The sequence below is a fragment of the Oncorhynchus mykiss genome, chromosome 1 (assembly GCF_057628025.1).
Source record: "Oncorhynchus mykiss isolate SJ-2025 chromosome 1, ASM5762802v1, whole genome shotgun sequence".
Classification (NCBI taxonomy): Eukaryota; Metazoa; Chordata; class Actinopteri; order Salmoniformes; family Salmonidae; genus Oncorhynchus; species Oncorhynchus mykiss.
Window position 1 is genome coordinate 76,287,578 of NC_143022.1, and position 19,207 is coordinate 76,306,784.

The 19,207-nt window shown below is 43.1% G+C and overlaps 3 protein-coding genes across 3 annotated transcripts in view; all 3 read left to right on the forward strand.

Moving 5' to 3' along the window:
- Positions 1-14,924, forward strand: part of LOC110528891 (protocadherin-15) — a 275,550-nt gene extending 260,626 nt beyond the window's left edge. Inside the window, exons 34-38 of the mRNA XM_021611090.3 lie at positions 7,825-7,843; positions 8,596-8,628; positions 8,776-8,849; positions 10,422-10,530; positions 13,429-14,924. Coding sequence (XP_021466765.3) covers positions 7,825-7,843; positions 8,596-8,628; positions 8,776-8,849; positions 10,422-10,530; positions 13,429-14,049 — 856 coding nt within the window. The 3' untranslated portion in view covers positions 14,050-14,924. The remainder of the gene's footprint in view (positions 1-7,824; positions 7,844-8,595; positions 8,629-8,775; positions 8,850-10,421; positions 10,531-13,428) is intronic.
- LOC149985645 (protocadherin-15-like) lies at positions 1,628-4,261 on the forward strand. Its single transcript, XM_090240370.1, has one exon. The coding sequence runs from the start codon at positions 2,570-2,572 to the stop codon at positions 3,896-3,898; it is 1,329 nt and encodes a 442-aa protein (XP_090096496.1). The 5' UTR covers positions 1,628-2,569; the 3' UTR covers positions 3,899-4,261.
- Positions 10,721-13,025, forward strand: LOC149985646 (uncharacterized). Its single transcript, XM_090240363.1, has one exon. It carries the CDS (start codon positions 10,840-10,842, stop codon positions 12,907-12,909), a length of 2,070 nt encoding a protein of 689 aa, XP_090096489.1. The 5' UTR covers positions 10,721-10,839; the 3' UTR covers positions 12,910-13,025.
- Positions 14,925-19,207: the final 4,283 nt, after the last annotated feature.

The following is a 19,207-nucleotide window of genomic DNA, read 5'->3' on the forward strand; positions in this document are numbered from 1 at the left end:
ATTTGTGCAGATGATAAAGTTTGTGGGTGTTAGGACATTGTCTATTTTTCAAACAGGAAACACATTTCTTTTTTCCCCCTTTTTGGTACTTTTTACCCCTTTTTCACCCCAATTTCGTGATATCCAATTGGTAGTTACAGTCTTGTCCCATTGCTGCAACTCCTGTACGGATTCCGGAGAGGCGAAGGTCGAGATCCATGCGTCCTCCGAAACGCGACCCCGCCAAGCCGCACTGCTTCTTGACACACTGCTCGCTTAACCCCGAAGCCAGCCACACCAATGTATCGGAGGAAACACTGTACAGCTGGCAACCGAAGGCAGCATGCATGCGCCCGGCCGCCACAAGGAGGCGCTAGAGCACGATGGGACAAGGACTTCCCAGCCTGCCAAATCCTCCCCTAAAATCAAATCAAATCAAATTGTTTTGGTCACACACATACTTAGCAGATGTTATTGCAGGTGTAGTGAAATGCCTATGTTCCTAGCTCCAACAGTGCAGTAATATCTAACAACTCACAACAATACAAAATCTAAAAGAAAAATCATGGAATTAAGAAATGTATAAATATTAGGACGACGCTGGGCCAATTGTGTGTCCCCCTCATGGGTCTCCCGGTCGCAGCCGGCTGCGACACAGCCTGGGATCGAGCCCGGATATGTAGTGACGCCTCTAGCGCCTTAGACCGCCGCACCACTCTGGAGGCAGCATACACATTTCTTGGAGAAAAAAAAGGCCTAGACATTGGTCTTCAGAGTCTTTCATGTTGAGCTTTAGACATTTGGATGACTACATCATTGTTCCCATTCAGTCATAATTCAGTGTGCTTTCGTCCTCCTACAAACACCTGCACAGACCTAAGTTTGTTCGACATCCCATCTCAGATTGTCAATGTGTGACTTTGCAATTAAATGCCAGATCCATTTCAACATGGCCTTCTGTTCTCTCAAGGTGAAGCTGTTTGATTTGACTCATAAAAGAGAGACCGAGGTTTGCTAGAAATAGAATAATGCTGTGTCTCAGTTTGTCCCATCCATTTGTTAGTAATTGATTCTGTGGGAAGTTACTTTTTGATTTTCCCTTGTTATTGTCGCTGTTGAATACCTCAGCAGTTTTGCGAGTCAGTTTTGCCATTAACACAATCGGATTCCACCTTTCACACTAAATACTATTCTGAATGCGCAATGAAATGTTAATCGTTTCAGAAGAAACCTTGAATGAATGCAGAACTCATTATATGCCTATTCATTTACCACCTTCATCAACCAACCAGTTTGACCATGGCTACCTCAGCCTCTTGACCATTTCCCATAAGGTTACACTTTGTTAAACATCTGTCTGTCTTTGTCTGTCTTTCATTTAACCTCCACTCTATTTGCTCTTCAATGGATTCAGACTGCAGTAAGTAGCCCCAGTGCTTATGCCTAGGCTCAAATAGCAAAACAAGAGTGATGTAGATGGCGTCTAGTCTCCTACACCTGTTCTTGAATATTTGTCATTGACACGCACTTAATATCTTATTACAGAAATAACTTAGACGTTACAGTACTGTACATGGTTAGTGCATTTGCATTTTAATATGATGGTATAATTTCAGGGATGCTAGGTAATACTCTTTATGAAGGTAAGGCTTAATTACAGCGTAACACCATTTTTGCATCCACCATTTTTGCTTCCAGTTTAGGAAAAGTGATCCTCCCTTTGTAAATTTAGAGGTATGGTGAATCTTTAGATGCTTATAGCTTATGCCCTACCCATCCCTATCCTGATCTCATTAGAAAAAAGTTGTTGTTTATCTTTCACGTCCATTAACTTATTAAGATCATAACCTCTTAGTATTATTGCTATGATTGGACTGATGCAAATGGGCAGGTGTTGGGTACTTCAGATATCACATGTGCCATATATTTGTGGACTGTGATGTTAAAATGGAAGTACCTCTGTGACTGCTTTGATTTCTTCAAATCAAATATGATTAGATTTTTGATCTTGTATTAAATGTACTTGGGATGTTTTTAAGTGGACACTTTATCGCCTGTCCAAATATTGTCAGCAGTTGAACTGCTATTCTTTATTAAAGAAAAGCATGATCTACCCTGCTGCATAACCTTTGAGTTTGAATCACATTTTTTATGTTGTTTCTAACTATAATCATAATACTAAGAGTCAAAATGACTGAAGGATCTATAGCATCTCCCTCATCCCTTCTCCTCTGCTTCCTCATCCTTCATCCTTCCTTCACCTGTGTTTCAAATCTTTCTTTTCTCCACCCTCCATCTACATTCCTAATCGGACAGGGCTAAAAGGTTTGAGATCGATGAAGCCGACCGCCAGAGACGCCTTAGCAGCTTCGCCTGTCGCGCCAACTCCTCCTGTGGCAACGGGTCGCTGCACAGCATCCTGCCCAAGTCAGAGAGCAACGTCACCTTTCTGTCAGACCACCACCCCCTGACCACCACTAACCCTCTCTACGACGAAGAAGAAGACGGGAACTTCAGCAGCCCCTACGGGACAGCGAAAAGGGGCTCTTTCTCCCCCTCCCTCTCTGGAGGGTCCGGGAACGCCTGGACCATGCGGACTCGTCTCCGTGGAGGGTCAGAGGGGTACGAGTCGCTGAAGAGACAGGCTCTGATGGACCCGGCCCAGTGGGAGCTGCAGCTGCTCCAAGCTGGGATGAAGGGTCAAGGAAGCCTGGAGGGTTATGACGTCCAGAGCAGCCGCAGCACAGAGGAGAGCAAGCTGTCTGTCAGGGAGCAGGCCAGGCAGTATGAACAGCAGGCCATGCAGGAGAGGACCCCCAGGGGAGGGCGTGACTCCAGGGGCTCCCTGACCTCCCCTCCTTTACTGCGGAACCAAGACAACATTGACATGCTGGAGTTAAGCGCAGAGACCCTGTTCTCCATCATGGACAGCCCCTACAGCCCCCTGTCCATAGGGAAGGATGTTCCTCCCCGCATCATCATCACCCAGGGCGAAGGCTCTCCGCCCCTGGCCCAGAGGCCAACCCTGCCTGTCCTCAGGACCAGCATCTCCAGCTACATCACTGCAGAGCCCTGCGAGATCACTGTGGAGATCATCCCTGACCCGCCTGAGAATCCGCCACCTCCCCCTCCTTCTCCTCATTCTCCTCCACCTCCTTCTCCTCATTCTCCTCCACCTCCTCCTCCTTCCCAAACACCTCATTCTGGTCCTCCTCCTCCTCCTGCCTCATCTCCTCCTCCTCCTCCTCCCTCCTCATCTCCTCCCCCTGCACCCTTCAATCCTCACTTCATTGAGCCTGATCATTCTCCCCCACCCTCCTTCCCTCCATCTCCCCCTCCTGCTCGGAATCATGCTCCTCCGCCACCACCCCCACCCCTCCCGCCCCCTTTCTCCCCTACTTTCGAACGACCCCGCCACACCGTTCAGTTTGTCCCAACCTCCCTGCCGCCATTGTCCTCGCTCCGCCCTATTTCCTCCCGGGCCCATCCCCCTCCTACTCACCCCCAACCCGAGGACGGTGTGAAGAGGAAGGAGCTAAAGGGGATTCTGAAAAACCTGCAGAACCTCGCTGACATTGAGAAGTCTGTTGCCAACCTCTACAGTCAAGTAGACAAGAATCGCAAGGTGGCGCGATTCGGCAAGAAACCCCAAGCAACCGAGGGACCAGAAGGAATTCGGAGACAAAACAGATCTGGGTCCTGTGAGGAACCAAATCAGCCAAACCTGACCAGCACGGAACCTGTGGTCCAACCAAACTCAACCACAAACACTAACTCCTCTGATCTGGAAACAAGCCAACCAGGCACTAACAATGTAACCTCAGAGGTCCAGGAGCCAAGCCAATCAAACCAGTCAAATACAGACTCTGTGATTGAGGAACTAAGCAATCACTTTCCATCCCAATCCACCACCTTCTGACTGGCTGACTACTCTCCTCCTTAGCTCTATTTCCTAAATCATTTTCTTTCTTTCTACATCTTTATGTCTCATGTCATGATCATGCTGTGTTGTATTGGATATGTTCTGTCTGATGTTATTGTATGTGTTGTCATCAACAACAGTTTCTTCCCCTAACAAACTTTTATAATGTAATCACCACTAACAGCAAGTGGGCCCTTAGATCCCGTAGCTTTTCAGAACCTCTTAAACTGAGGATTCTTTTTTAAAATATTGTCGTGTTCCTTAGTTCATAACCCTTTGGCCTTTTCTATGTCACCAACCATCCTCTGTCTTCACCCCCTGTTCTACCACACAGATTCCATTAAAGTGTTCAAGGCTTGAGAATTATGTTGAACTGAACCTGCATACAACTTGCTCCTTGTATGTTGTACTCCCATCCAATCCCATCCAATTCCGGAAGATGGAGAGTCTATTATTTTCAATGTTTTTATTGACAGACAGATTAGATATAGAGATAAGTGAAGAGGCTAATTAGGTAAAGAGATGGGATATGGAAGACAGCACACAGGAATTGAATCTAGATCTATCCCACAGGGCACAGATGTCAATTCAACGTCTATTCTATTTCATGGAAATGACGTGGAAACAATGTTGATTCAACCAGTGTGTGCCCAGTGGGATGTGAGTATGTGCATAGAGCCTGGATGACTCATCCATACAAACAAACTTATTCTAAGCCCACTCTCACATTGTGAGCCTAATGGACTTGAATTCCCCATGAGTACCCTGGTGAATGGAGAGCCCTTATTCTTCACATAGGACAGTGCATTCGATCAGAATGTCCATACAATCTATACAAGATAATACTATGGGTTAATGGTGCGGTCTAATTTACTTATTTCAAAACAATGCAAGAGCATTCTATTTGTTCATGATTTGCAGAAAAATGTTACATTTCCGGAACAACATTGCATTGGAATTTCCAAAGTGCTCTGAAGGAATAGTGTGTCAGTTCAGATGTTTCTCTAGATGTTTAACGTTGGGAAGTGGTAGTTGAAGCTGTGGGCTCATTAGTAGGCTGATGATGTTGTGGATGGTCTATACAGATCCTCACAGCATGATAAACTAGTAGCTGTTGCTGTCTGAAGGCTCCCTGAAAGCGGCTAATTAGTCAACCAATCAATCCCTCAACCACTGGCGCTGCTGTCCTGACCTGTCACCCTCCCCTCTTAACTCCATCACACACACTCTCTCTTCTTTCTTCTGTCTACCACTCTTTCTTGCCCTCTATCTTTTTATTCTCTCTTTCTCGCTTCATTTCTCTACCTAACCCCTTCTTGTTATTCCTTTCATTTATCCCTTATCATTTTCATGTGACTCTGACAGACTTCCATCGGCGTCAATCGTCTCAAGGCTCCTGTAGCTCTTCCTTTCTCTGTATTTTCTCCCTCTGCCACTCCCATGTTTGTCTCTCGTCCCTCCTCTCTCGTCTCCTTTCAAGAGCAGTTAAATTTGTTTAATCAGACATTCCCCTGGTGTTCCAGGATAGATCAAATTTGGACTAATTGTGTATTCTGTGTTCACCACATGGGGTAATCTCCTCTATCGAAAAGGCAAACAACTCACGTACTATACTGAACAAAAATATAAATGCAAGGCACAACAATTTCAAAGATTTTATTGAGTTACGGTTCATTTGAGGAATCAGTCAATTGAAATAAATGAATTAGGTCCTAATCTATTGATTTCACGTGACTGGGAATACAGATATGCATCTGTTGGTCACAGATACCTTAAAAGAAATGGGCCTCACAATGGGCCTCAGGATCTCGTCACTGTATTTCTGTGCATTCAAATTTCCATTGATAAAATGCAATTGTGTTTGTTGTCCATAGCTAATGCCTGCCCATACCATAACCCCACCAGTATGTAACAGTTCTGGGATATTTTATTTCAGCTCATGAAACATGGGACCAGCACTTTACATGTTGCATTTATATTTTTGTTCAGTGTATTTTCTGGTTCAGGTGCTCTTTTTCTTCGTCCCTAACATCTGTCATTTCTGACAGATGAGATTATTTTAATTTTTTGTTCCTTTGATGGCAATTATTGTGTCACTTCCTTTTCGGTTTTACAATTTATTTTCTTAATTTTTCATCCAGTGCCTTGATAAAGTTAATGAGGAGGGTCTGTTCACTACCACCACACAGTAGGCTTTTTAAATGTATCACATCACCTTCCTCAAAAGTATTATTAGTTTAGAAAACTCAATAATTTAATTTAAACATGTGTGTGTGGTCTAACTCATCATTATGTCTGGGTATGGTCAAATATAGTATATCATAGGGGAAATGTCTGCATCATAAAACGATCCTTTACCTCTCTGCATCATAAACCATTAGCTCCCAGTGAATTAATGGCCTCTAAGATAGGATGAAACTCCCTCCTCTTGGTTACATCCGGATACATGAGTATTTAACTGTCCATTAGTTATATGAAGTGGACATCTCTGGATGTGCATCCCCCCTACTCCTCCCTGCCTACAGTATCTGTCCTATGGGCCATTTGTTTTGGTGTTTCCTAAAGACTTCACCAGCCCAACAGACCATTCATCAGCCCTACTCCCACCTAGCCAGTCTCATACAGGGAGGTGTGGTCGTATAGCAGGGATCATCAACTTTTCATATGCACACCTCCCCGTATGCATATTTTGGATATGCACTATGTCTGGGACAGTTATGTTTTTTCTGGGGGAAATCTCTGTGATGCTTTGTTAACTGTTGGCTAGTGTGAGGTGCATTTGAGTAAATCATCAAGAATGCTTTCAAAAAAGGGTGCAATACCTCTTTCCAATACAGACGCTCTAATTCTTGACAATTAGGCCAGGATTCGATCAGATCAGCGTAACCCGCATTAGTCGACAAACACAGATTTATATTGCTTTTGTTCAGGCAGTGTCAGAGGTGTAACTGCTTTTGAGCTGTCTAATTGGTAGGCGGCTGTGCTCGTAGTCTTTATCACGAAACCACATTCTTATATCCACCCACGTTAGAAGTTCAGAACAAGCAGGTGTATATAGAAATAGAGTGCCATTTTAGAAATATAATGGCACTCAAATACAAAATCATTCAAGGAAATAATAGGGATCTATATTAGCCTAATTGAGGTGTAGATAACATCACACATTCCAGCCTTCAAATTTGTAATGCAGCTGCATCGGATTTCTACTAATGTGACTCTCTGCATCCAATGGAAATGTCCGTGATAGGAAACACCAGGAGCCGCTTGTGGATTTGACAGCACTAACGCAGTTAGCCTACACCTCCGTCACTGCCTAAACAAAATAAATAAAAAGCTATGAAAAAGCTTTGTCGGATAATGCAGGTTACCACGCTAATGATTGAATCCTGGTGTAAATTCATCTGATATGAGTTATATGGTGTGACGTCCACAAAGCTAACCACAGTCAAAGGATGTTTGAACTTTTTACAATAACAAATCCATTTTTTTTTTTTTTTTTACATAAATGTATATTTTACTAACAAATGCGTTCGAGAGACGATAGTGTGCCATACAATTATTTTCCCAGTTTCTATTGGGAAGGTAATTGCTTCGATATGTCAACTTAAGTGTAGGGTTTGTTGTTATTTCCTATTTCTTTCTCCCCCACCTTTTTATGGATCCAACTTTTCTTTTTATCTGCCAATCATTGTTATAATGGAAGAAAGAACATAACAAATAGATAACAAAAATGTTTCTGCATTATTTTTTAAATGAAAATTGAACCATTGGCTTGACACAGGAATTTGCACAGTAAGTAGCATTGAAATCACTTAACTGGTCAGCAGAATATATGCTTTTATATCAATGCACTTAGAATGTTGATGTCACATTGTCCTCATTATTTGCACTATTTCTTTCCTCCTTTTTTCCATGACCTACAGGCGAGGATACGGAAGAAAGGTAGGCATTTTTCTTGTGAGGTATTTTTATGTTATGCATTGTGTGCCAAGTAAATTTTTCCATGCTCACGGGAGCTTTATTCACCATCATTCTTATCTACCACTCACCTGATGGAAGACACTGAATGAGATTTAGACGGGGTCATAGAGTTGTCTTATTACTTTAACATTAGCATCACAGTTTACATTTGGTTTGAAAACTGCTGTTGCTGTAATTTCAAATCTGTCTGCTGTCAAGTGACGGATGAGCATTTGGGCCATTTTTTTTCTCTCTACTGGTGCATGGAAGTACTACTAGGAGCTTAGCCAATGATTAACTGATATACTGTTTGACAACTTTTGACGTACCCTGAGTCCTACAAATCCTGCCCAGCATCAGAAGTGTCATGCATGCTCCCTTCATTTTCAATCTTGTTTGATAGCAGCTGTGAGTGTGCTTTATCTGTCATATCTCTCTTCTGGCTTCTTCTGTCTCTCAACTTTTCTGTCATCTTTTTTTCAACTATACCTTTTTTTCTATTTTCTATCTACTCTGTTCATCCTGTCTTTCATTTTCTCTCTCTTCTCCGTCACCTCTTCATCTCCTCCTTAAACCTTTGTTCGCTACCCTCTTCCAACTCCACTCTCCTCTCCTATGGCCTTAAAAAGCTTTCATTCTTTATCCTGCTGTGTCTGTAGTTAAATATGAACTGTGAACTGGACACTCTGTCTCTGTTTCTCCTTATCCCTCCCTCTCCAACTAATCTATGGCAGCAACTGCTGAGGCCATCTCTGCTGAGACCTGAGGTAGAAACCTTACTGCTTCTGTCAAAGCTCCCGGATACTTCTGCTATGCGCACACTGTGCTGTTCTGTACTGTGCTGTGTTTCTAGCTATGGTTTCTAATTTTTTCTCTCTATTGATGTATCTCTATGTGCTTCTCCTGAAATTCAGGAGCTCTCCATGGAGTCAGGCATCGACCCAGGCCAAGACTACTACAGGGACGAATACCAAAATTACGACCAGGGGTGAGTCCAATCCCCGCTGTCTCTCCCACATCTCATCAGTTTCCCTCTGATCCAGGGAATTGAATTGATCTCCACTGGTTAATTGCTGAAAGTAATGCCATTAAGACTAGTTTACAAATGTATCATGAACTTACATTTCACAAGCCCCTAACACACACACACACACACACACACACACACACACACACACTGAGAGATCCTACCTCTAACTTCCTTCATATTGGATGCAAAGACACAAATGGTATCCATTAGTTCATCTGACTCTGGGGAAGTAGATAAAGGGCCTCATTGCCAAAATCCAGAACTATCCCTTTAAGTGTAACAGTGCATAAGACCCCTTCCAGTTATGCAGATCATCCCACTCCCACCAAATATGATCAATTGCCCAGCCTTGAGTGGAGCGTGGCACCTGAGAGCTTTGTAATGGTCTCCACCAGTAGAGAAGAGGGGAGCGTACTTTGGCTTGCGTGGTACACTGCATATCGCCCATATGGTCCAGTGGAAAACGCTGGAATCTACAGCGATACGAACAGATGCTGACCAAATGTTGTGCATTGGACTCTCGTGTCCCGTGAGGGGTTCTTTAAAACACTCAGGGGAGTTAAGCTAGACAGAGGACAAGCTAAACCCCTACTTGAATCAAACCTTAGTCAACCGTGTGAAGTGGATCATCGACCACGTAACATATTTTAATTGCATGATCACGTAGGCCTCATCAACTCTGTGACTTACCCTCTCATCATCCATGAAAATTCTCATTGATGCTTAGTGTGTTTGTATGATGAAGCCCTTCCGTTGAGTCTTATAGTAATTGTGTTGTGAAGACTCTGTGGGACAGCAGGTCCCTAAAGCTTCTGCTGCTGAGGTTGCTATCACGATAACCCAGACTGCCTTTGATCCATTTCTATTTAAAGAGCAACTTAATAGCTGGGTTAAGCTCTTAATCCAGCAATCACTAGCTCTGGCGGCCTTCAGCTGCGACCCAGCGACCCCACGTGTTCAAAAGGTTTTCCATTTACCTGCTTCCTTCAGTTTTCACACAGATTCACTGGTGTAATGCAGCTTGCTTCTGGCACCCATGCCAAGTGGGTTGCAGATAGTACCACCAATTGGCACGCAATTTCAGCTCTGACATTGATGCTGATTGATGTTGGCCCCACACCGCACCTCATTTAGAGATTCAGTGTGGGGCTAATGCGGTTTCTGATATGGGTCTTTTAATTGTGCATCGCCCAGTTTAGTCTTGTACAGATTCATTTATGCAGAAGATTAGTGTTGACTCCTTTTCTTATGCATGACCTTGGGAACTGTTGATTTAAGAATGTGTTATGGACATGTAACACAGTAAATGTGCAAATGTATTATTGTTAGAGCAAGTGCTTGAAATATCTCATGCACTAGCTATATAACACTGGAGGGTTGTGTGTGTTTGTGGCTCAAGTCCCTAGGGGTGTAGGCAGATGTTGTTATTTACTGTCACCTCTCGAAAAAGATTTCACAATACTGGCAAATAAATGATGGTTGAAACAGCCCTTTAAGCTGTTGCCTCTAAATGTTTGTTTTCTCTTCCAGGTATGACCTTCCTCAGTATGGCAGTCGCAGGAAGCTGATCTCTCCCATGTATGATGAGTATGGAGAGCTGATTATGGAGGATGACTACTACAGCCCCCATGGGTCTGAGGTACTTATTTTACTATATGTAGCATCACTTTGATATGATCAACAATTTATAATAACTACCCACTATATAGCTACAATTTCAACTATATCATGTTGTCTGAACTATGTTGATGCTGAAAATCTTGTTTAATCACAAGTGATGTAACTATGGCAGGGGCGAGGCAGAGGGCGTGGAAGGGGTACTGGTCGAGGAGGCAAGAGGGTGGGATTTAGAGACCTTCCACCAGAGGATGAGATTGAGCAGGCAGAGCCAGTGGAGGGCGAGGAACCCCGTGAACCCTCCTCGGCTGCCAAGAGGCTGAAGTCCGTCATGAAGCTTAGCAAGCTCCTAGCGGCCAGTAAGAGTGGAGACCAGACTGTTCCAGCCGGAGAACCAGGCCCATCCCCCTGGAAGAAAGCCAAGATGTTCAAGATGTTTGGCGCCAAGAAGGACAAGGACTACGCCAAACTGATGTCGGCCCGCCGCATCGACAGCCAGGAGAGTCTGACAGGGGGACCTGCCGGTGATGGTCCGATAGACACCAAGTCCACCGCCAGGAGCCGGCTGGGCAAGGTAATGAAGCGCATCAAATTGAGCAACAGGCTGCAGGCAAGGAGGAAGTCTCAGGGAAGCATTAGTAGAAGCTCTGCCACAGGTAGCGAGAAGGATGAAGACGCCTCGCAAGCTGCCACCAGTGACGAAGAGAAGAAGTCCAAGGTGTCTATCAGCGTGACGGTGGAGAGCGAGCCGGAGGCGAGTGGGAGTGGCAGTGGGAGTGGGAAGGGTTCTGATGAGGATTCAGAGAGAAGCAGTGTGGCGCTTTCCACCGAGGACAAAGATTACCTGAAGGTGGATCTGGACCGAGACGATACCAATGAAAGCACTGTGGACTCAGAAGAGGAGCCAGAAGAGCACCCAGAGGATTCTGATGACGAGAGCAAATCCAAGTCAGAGGGTGACGAGACAGAGAAGGAATCTGTCACTGAAATGGAATCGGGGACAGAAAAAGAGTCTGATTCAGAGAAAGAGTCAGGCTCAGAGAAAACATCTGGGACAGAAAATGAATCAGGATCAGAGAAAGGTTCTGATTCTGAGAAAGGTTCTGATTCTGAGAAAGAATCTGATTCTGAGAAAGAATCTGATTCTGACAAAGAATCTGATAGTGGGAAAGAGTCAGGGACAGAGAAAGAGTCAGGAACTGAAAAGTCAGGAACTGAATCCAGTACAGAGAAAGGATCTGGGACTGAGAAAGATTCAGAGGAAGTGTCTGAAGAGGATGAGGGGACTGGGGAGTCCAAAGAAAGTGGCTCCTCAGCCCGTTCTTCCAAGAAATCATCTGGCACTGCTACTGAAAGGTCCAGTGGAGGGACACAAGCCAGCGTGAGGAGTAGTGCCTCTGGCATCAGTGGAAGTAATAGTAGCATTGGTAGCGTTGGTGGCAGTGGTAGCGTTGGTGGCAGTAGTAGCATTGGTGGGAGTAGTAGCGTTGGTGGCAGTGGTAGCATTGGTGGCAGTGGTAGCATTGGTGGCAGTGGTAGCATTGGTGGAAGTAGTAGCGTCGGTGGCAGTGGTAGCGTTGGTGGCAGTGGTAGCGTCGGTGGCAGTGGTAGCATTGGTGGCAGTGGTAGCATTGGTGGAAGTAGTAGCGTCGGTGGCAGTGGTAGCGTTGGTGGCAGTGGTAGCGTCGGTGGCAGTGGTAGCATTGGTGGCAGTGGTAGCGGCTCAAGCAGTGCTGCCTCCCAGCCTGGTTCCTCCATAAGATCGTCACAAAGTGCTGGAGGCTCAGTGATGTCCAGGCCAGAAAGTGAGGGTGTCAGTGAAGGAGAGTACGGGTCGGGAAGCTCGGTGTACCATGGGGGCAGCCAGACCCAGCTCTCTGGATCAGAGGTCAGCGAGCCAGAGGACAACCAGATGACGGACCAGAGCTCCCTGGCGGGCAGCGAGAGGAGCTCTACCAGCTCCAGGTCCACTGGAGGCAGCCGCAAGTCCATCCTGACCTGCAGTTCACAGGACACCATCAATGAGGAGAGTGAAGAGGAGGACGAAGGAGAATCTGAGGAGGAAGGCAGTACCGCCAATGAGAGAAAAGAGTCTGTGGAAGAGCTGAGTGACGGAGCAGCGTCCAGGAGGTCCAGCTTACTGTCTGCTGGAGAAGGGCCCAGCCGTAGTCCCGATGCTGGAACACCCTACTGCTCAGACTCCAGCAACAGCCTGACAGAGGCCTCAGAGGAGACCTTCGGAGGACTCTCTCCCATCACAGAGGTGGACGAGGACGCCATTACACCATCTGAGAAATCTGACGCCAGTAGCCAGGGGTCAGCTGGTAGATCCCAGTTGGGAGCCACAGAGGAGACCTCCGATACCGATACAGAGTCTGATGGGAACGCCACAGCCTTCTGAGGGACTAGTTGGTCAGCTGTGAAGTAAGATTGGCTGGAGTGGCCTCTCGCATGGGAGTGAAGATAATACTGTGTGCTTCCCCCTGAGTGCTTCATTCTCTCTACCGCTCTCTATCTCCTGGAAAATACTTCTTGCATGGAAGGGGAATGGGTTGTTCTATCTTCAGTTTGAATTGTCTTTTCAATGGTGTTGAACCACTTTTTGTGGCATTTTTGTATTTTCTCTCCATCACACTTTTTGGTTGTGTTAGAAATGTTTCTTCAACCAATTGTACATTGTGTCTCTTTACTTATAGCCATATGATGACCAAAACGTAACACCGCAATGAACATGTTTACAGAGTTGTGTGTTTCCTATCCTGTTACTGTCATAGTTTTAAAATGACTTGTACATTGATTGACATACTTTTATCTATGATCTGTTTGGATGCATGATGTTTGCATATTTGGAAATACTATTTTATCTGTGCATTAACCTCCTCTTTCTCTCTCCATCTTTCTTTGCATCTTTTATTCTCAGCCTGGAGTGAGAAGGAAGCGGATCAAGCTGGTTGTGGACAGGGAGTATGAGACCAGCTCCACAGGAGAGGACAGCGCTCCTGAACCCCAGAGGAACCGCCTGTCTAACATCAACAGCCACGCTAACATCAACGGGAACATCTACTTCGCCCAGAACGGGACCATTGTGCGGACCAGGAGGCCTAGCCACCCCAACAATCTCAAGGTGGGCTCCCCGGGCCGCTTGGGAAAACAGTTTAAAAAGTTGGACATGCTGACTGAGACTCAGGAAGAGAAGCTTCCTCTAAACAGCGTAGGGGAACCAGTAACAGGAAATGGAACAGGTGCACTTACAGGCATTTCCTCAACCGTTGACATTAACCTCAACACCCGGCCGTCCAGCGGGTCCCTGGGGTCCATCATCACGGGCCTTGACAGTATTGGGTCCAAATCCAATATTGCCAAGGCCCTACATGACAGGAACAGCAGGAGTAACTGTTGTGTAGATGAGCAGGAGTCGTGTGTGGACAACATGGCATCGAAAGAAACATTGACGTCCCACAGTGACCACACGCTGTCGGATGAGGAGGAGCTGTGGATGGGGCCTTGGAACAGCCTGCACATACCAATGACTAAATTATGACATATGGACTGCTGAGAGTTTATATTTTTCTGTTGACAAAGTTGACCCTGCATTTAATGTGTTGAGATATGGGAGCAACAAATGATTGTATGCCTCTGCTGTATAAGCGCCAATCACTGTCCAAGACTAGCAGTGTGATTGCGCTGACAGTATTATTTCATTATTCTTATGAATGATGACTTTTGATATGGTGACGTTTAATGTGTCAAATACATATCCCTGATAGAGCTATTATACAATCGGTCAACTTGCTATGAAGCAATGCTTGTCTCAAATTTTTTTATGAAAAGTCATGAATGGTGATTGGCATTATCCATAAAATGTACCTCGAGGACCTTTGTCTTGCTGGATGTTGCGCAATATGTTTTAGAACTATTTTCTGGATTTAGAGGTGAAGGATTTTTGGAGCTCACATACTTTATAATACAGATAAATATAATGAGGTTCATTAAGAAATGATATGTATTTTGCTAAAATTGCGTTTTATTTGTAAATAATGAAATATTCTGATTTGATTATTTTGTGTTTGAATCATTTCCAATATTTTGAAGTCTTATCAGAAAGTTGATGGAATTATTGTTGTATTTTATTATCAGAGTATGGGGGAACATTTGGACTTGTAACCAATGACATAGAAGTAATGCAAACATGTCTGTCAATATTTCAACAAAGAAATATGTTAATATTGTCCTCATTTAAACTATATTGTTTTTAACAGACATGTGTATCTATCATGATGTGGTATTTTCAGTCCCTTAAAAATTTGATGCAAAACCATTCTGTTTGAGAAATGTTCTAAATACATCAGGTCCCTGCAGATGGGGAAACACTACCAAATAATGTTTCAATCTCAACAATAAAGTTTTAACGTGCAATTATTTGGAGAACTGGCATGAATGAAGTAGCACAACATCCGCAGGTAACTCATGTCAAGACACAGGTATTGTGTAGAATGCTGTTTACAAAGGCCCAATATTGAACTCTGAAAAAGTACACTTTGAGTGACTTTGGCAGAGAAATTTGAAATTCATCCCTGTGGTTTTCATTCAGTACACTCAATATCAATAGTTTTTGCTGTTCCCATTAGCTTGTGATCTGAAAATAAGTTGGCGGTATTTGACAAACTTCCTAACCTAGAGTATTTTTCTGAAGCATCCTCCTTATCATCTTGAATGACTTGGGATAGGCAATTGTATATGATATTAAATGCTAATCATCTTTCATAAGCTTGACTTTCTACCTAAAAGTCATCTGCCAATTTATCTTCGGACAATTGGAATTCCAGACAATAAAGAGATGAGGTAATGTGGAGAGAGGACAGAAGTGGAAACATTGAGAAGATTGAGAGATTAACCTCTTCTGATAACCAGGTGAATTCAGGTGAAAGCTATGATCCCTTATTGATGTCACCTGTTAAATCCACTTCAACCAGTGTAGATGAAGGGGAGGAGACAGGTTAAGAAGGATTTTTAAGGCTTGAGACAAATGAGACATGGATTGTGTATGCGTGCCATGCAGATGGTGAATGTGCAAGACAAAATATTGAAGTGCCTTTGAATGGGGTATGGTAGTAGGAGCCAGGCATACTGGTTTGTGTCAAGAACTGCAACGCTTCTGGGGTTTTAACGCACAACAGTTTCCTGTGTGTATCAAGAATAGTCCACCACCCAAAGGACATCCAGCCAACTTGACACAACTGTTGGAAGCATTGGAGTCAACGTTGGCCAGCATCCCTGTGAAATGCTTTCGACACCTTGTAAAGTCCATTCCCTGACGAATTGAGGCTGTTCTGAGGGCAACTCAATATTAGAAAGGTGTTTTTATTAATGTTGTGTACACTCAGTGTATGTTATGTTTGGCGCTTTACGTGTTAGGGCATATCTGAGAATTCTCTAGAGTGTGCTCTATCCTTTCAGCCACAAGATGGCGCCTAAAGATTTATAATGGAACTGATTATTGGCCTACATTATTGACAAACTATGAAATTACACTACACTACCAATAGAAATCATTTGGACTATCTATCTATACAAAACAGAAAATATAAGTTATAATATGTTTCTATTTACCTATTTATGGACATATTAAATATTTGTTGTATGTTTGTTGTATGTGCTGCCAATTTAGCCTGTATTTGTGGAATGAGTGTTAACATAGTTTATTCTTATTGTTAGATAATCTAGGATTGCTGCTTCCGTATAGCTGGATTCAATGCTGATCAATTCTAAACACTGCGTAGTTGGATGCAATATTGATCATTACCAATACACTGCGTGGTTTGATGCCATGCTGATCAATACCAATACACTGTGTAGTTGCTGTACTGTTGATTTGGAGGGCTACTTTTCACCACTAAGTGGAGACATACTATATCTGAGCTACAGGGATGATCAAGCAAATTAATTCAAGCATTTTAGTATCAAAATACTTCGCTATCAACAATTCAAATGAACTGAAAGGGATGAGGAATATATTTGACAAAATGGCAGCAGTGGTGGAAAAATGACCCAATTGTCATACTTGAGTAAAAGTATAGATACCTTAATAGAAAGTTACTCAAGTAAAAGGGAAAGTCAGCCAGTAAAATATTATTTTGAGTAAAGTTCAAAAGGTATTCGGTTTTAAATATAAGCATCAAAAGTAATTGTAATTGCCAAAATATAGTTAAGCATGAAAAGTACAATTAAAAGTATAAATCATTTTAAATTCCTTATATTAAGCAAAGCAGACAGCACAATTTTTTAAATGTATGGATAGCCAGGGTCACACTCCAACATTCAGTCATTATTTACAAAATATTAATTTGTGTTTAGTGAGTCCGCCAGGCCAGAGGCAGTAATGATGACCAAGTGTTCTCTTGATAAGTGCTTGAATTTGACAATTTTTCTGGTTTGCTAAGCCTTCAAAATGTAACAAGTACTTTTGGTTGTCAGGGAAAATGTATGGAGTAAAAAGTACATTATTTTCTTTAGGAATGTAGTGAAGTAAAAGTAAAAGTTGTAAAAAAAAAATGAATAGTAAAGTGAAGTACAGATACCTCAAAAAAACTACTTAAGTAGTACTTTAAAGTACTTTTACTTAAGTACTTTACACCACTGCAAAATGGTAGATGTATCTTTTGTTTAGGTGTGTTGGTGGGTGCGTAGGTCACAGTATTTAACTGTACTGTTTATGTGTTCATGCACATACATGTAGGTTAGTGTTGTAATATTCCTCATGCAGTTCTGGTCTGTCTGAACATGTGATGTTTTCTGTATGTGCCTCAATGTTAAGAAACATCACGTTCCAGGGAATGTTCGAGATGTGAGCTGGTTTCCTTCCATGTTTTGTAAAGTATATTTCTACATGAACATAAATATGACTGAACTGAATTATTTTGGTCTGGTAGGAGGATATGATCAAAAAATACCCTCACACCATCTCAGCTTGCCCTGCCCCAGAAAATAACTTGGGAATACAGAGATACAGAAAATGGAAGCTACTCTGGGCAGACTAATTATAGCAGAAATGATTTGGATATTGCTGTAATGTGTTTAAGAGGTACCTATTTCATATCTAGCTCCTTTCATCAGTAGCATATGAGACCCTTGTTAGACAGTTATGACTGCAGACCCCTGGTTAAACATCAGCTACTGCCACTACAGGTCTATCTGAGCAGTATAATTAGCTGAAATACTGTAATTAGTAAGGTGTTCAATATATCAAAGCACCAAGGGTTCTTCTTCTGCTTAGAGAACACTGTCATAGGCCCATGAGTCAGATGTTTTCGCACAGTAGACATATCCAGCTAGCTGCTTGTGGCAACAGACAGTTTAAAAGTAGATTGTAGAAGAATGTGGTCGTTAATTGATTTATTTTCTCACTAGAGGGGAACAGAAGTGTCTAAGAGGAAAGTGGCTGCTGTTTAGTACAAATGCACTGTTACCTTGAGGAAGACAGTCAGTTCAACTTCATTGAAACCTACTGTAATGTTTCCTTGCCAGGGTTGTTTAGTTTGTCCATAGGTTGTTCATTTTTCCATTAGCATCGGAATTGTTGTAGTTCTTATCTGGTTTTCCTCCTACTGTGAGATGGGATTTGTCAGAAGAGGAGCAAAAAGGGACAGGAAGATTTGTAATGCGTAATGTGATATTTGTAATGTGGCGACTGGTTTCTTCCATCTCCCTGCATATGATTCATACAATGCTGATTGGTCGGAGGGTCCACATACTGGCCTAAAGACATCTAAAGGCTGAATCAGTCTCTTATTAGAAGGCAAAGATAAAAAACCAGTAGAAACTTCTGTCCTCTAGAATCAGTGGTTTTACAATGCCAGGGCCTTGTCCAGTTTAATCAGTACAAGTTAAAAGTGAGTTTGGGCTGTGAAATTAGCCTTAATTGAGTAATGGCAACAGATTGTCTCTCTTGCGTCATTTCAGTGTTTATAGCTGGCCTATTGTGGTTGTCATTGTTTTAACTGCCCAGAATGGGCAATTTATTCAAAGTTTGTTTACTTAAGGCTCTGGCCACCGCCGTTTATCTTCTTTTTAATGGTTCGGATGAAAATGTTCACAATGTTGTTTTTCGTTTGTGATGTGCTATTTATTGGATTCCTTTGGCCTGTTTGAAGTAGGAATCTGATGCTCCTCCTCTGAGCTATTTTAGAGAGAACGAGGTGCTTAGGCTGAGTAGATGTAAGTCCATCATCATCTCCTCATTTCCACTTGCTATTTAGGACCATGTCCTTCCAAAATAAGTATCTCCTGACCGCGGTGTGAGCTATCTGGGGACCTGTTTGTGAGTAATTTCAGGATATTAGGATGTCCCAATTCGTTTTGTTTTGACGTCTCACCAGCTCCATCGTCTCCTGTGTGTATTTCTGTATGGCATTTCATATAATGCCATTTTCAAGGCAATTTAAAAAAGCTTTTTGGGGTTTTGGTAACTATATATTGTACATGTTGAGTACTTTATAATTTCTATGCTGCACATTGTTATTTTAGAAATGTACACAAACCCAAATAAAGGTTTTACTGACAGACAGGGGACACACTCGTGAACTCACACACACACACCCGCACGTTCACACACACAAGCACACACACACACACGTGCAGTCAGACATGCTGTGCACTCCATGAGCTTGTCCCTAGGACATACCCCCAAAGGTTATATTATA

Coding starts and splice junctions, on each gene's coding strand:
- LOC149985646 (XM_090240363.1), top strand. CDS start 10,840: ATGAAGCTTAGCAAGCTCCTAGCGGCCAGTAAGAGTGGAGACCAGACT.
- LOC149985645 (XM_090240370.1), top strand. CDS start 2,570: ATGCGGACTCGTCTCCGTGGAGGGTCAGAGGGGTACGAGTCGCTGAAG.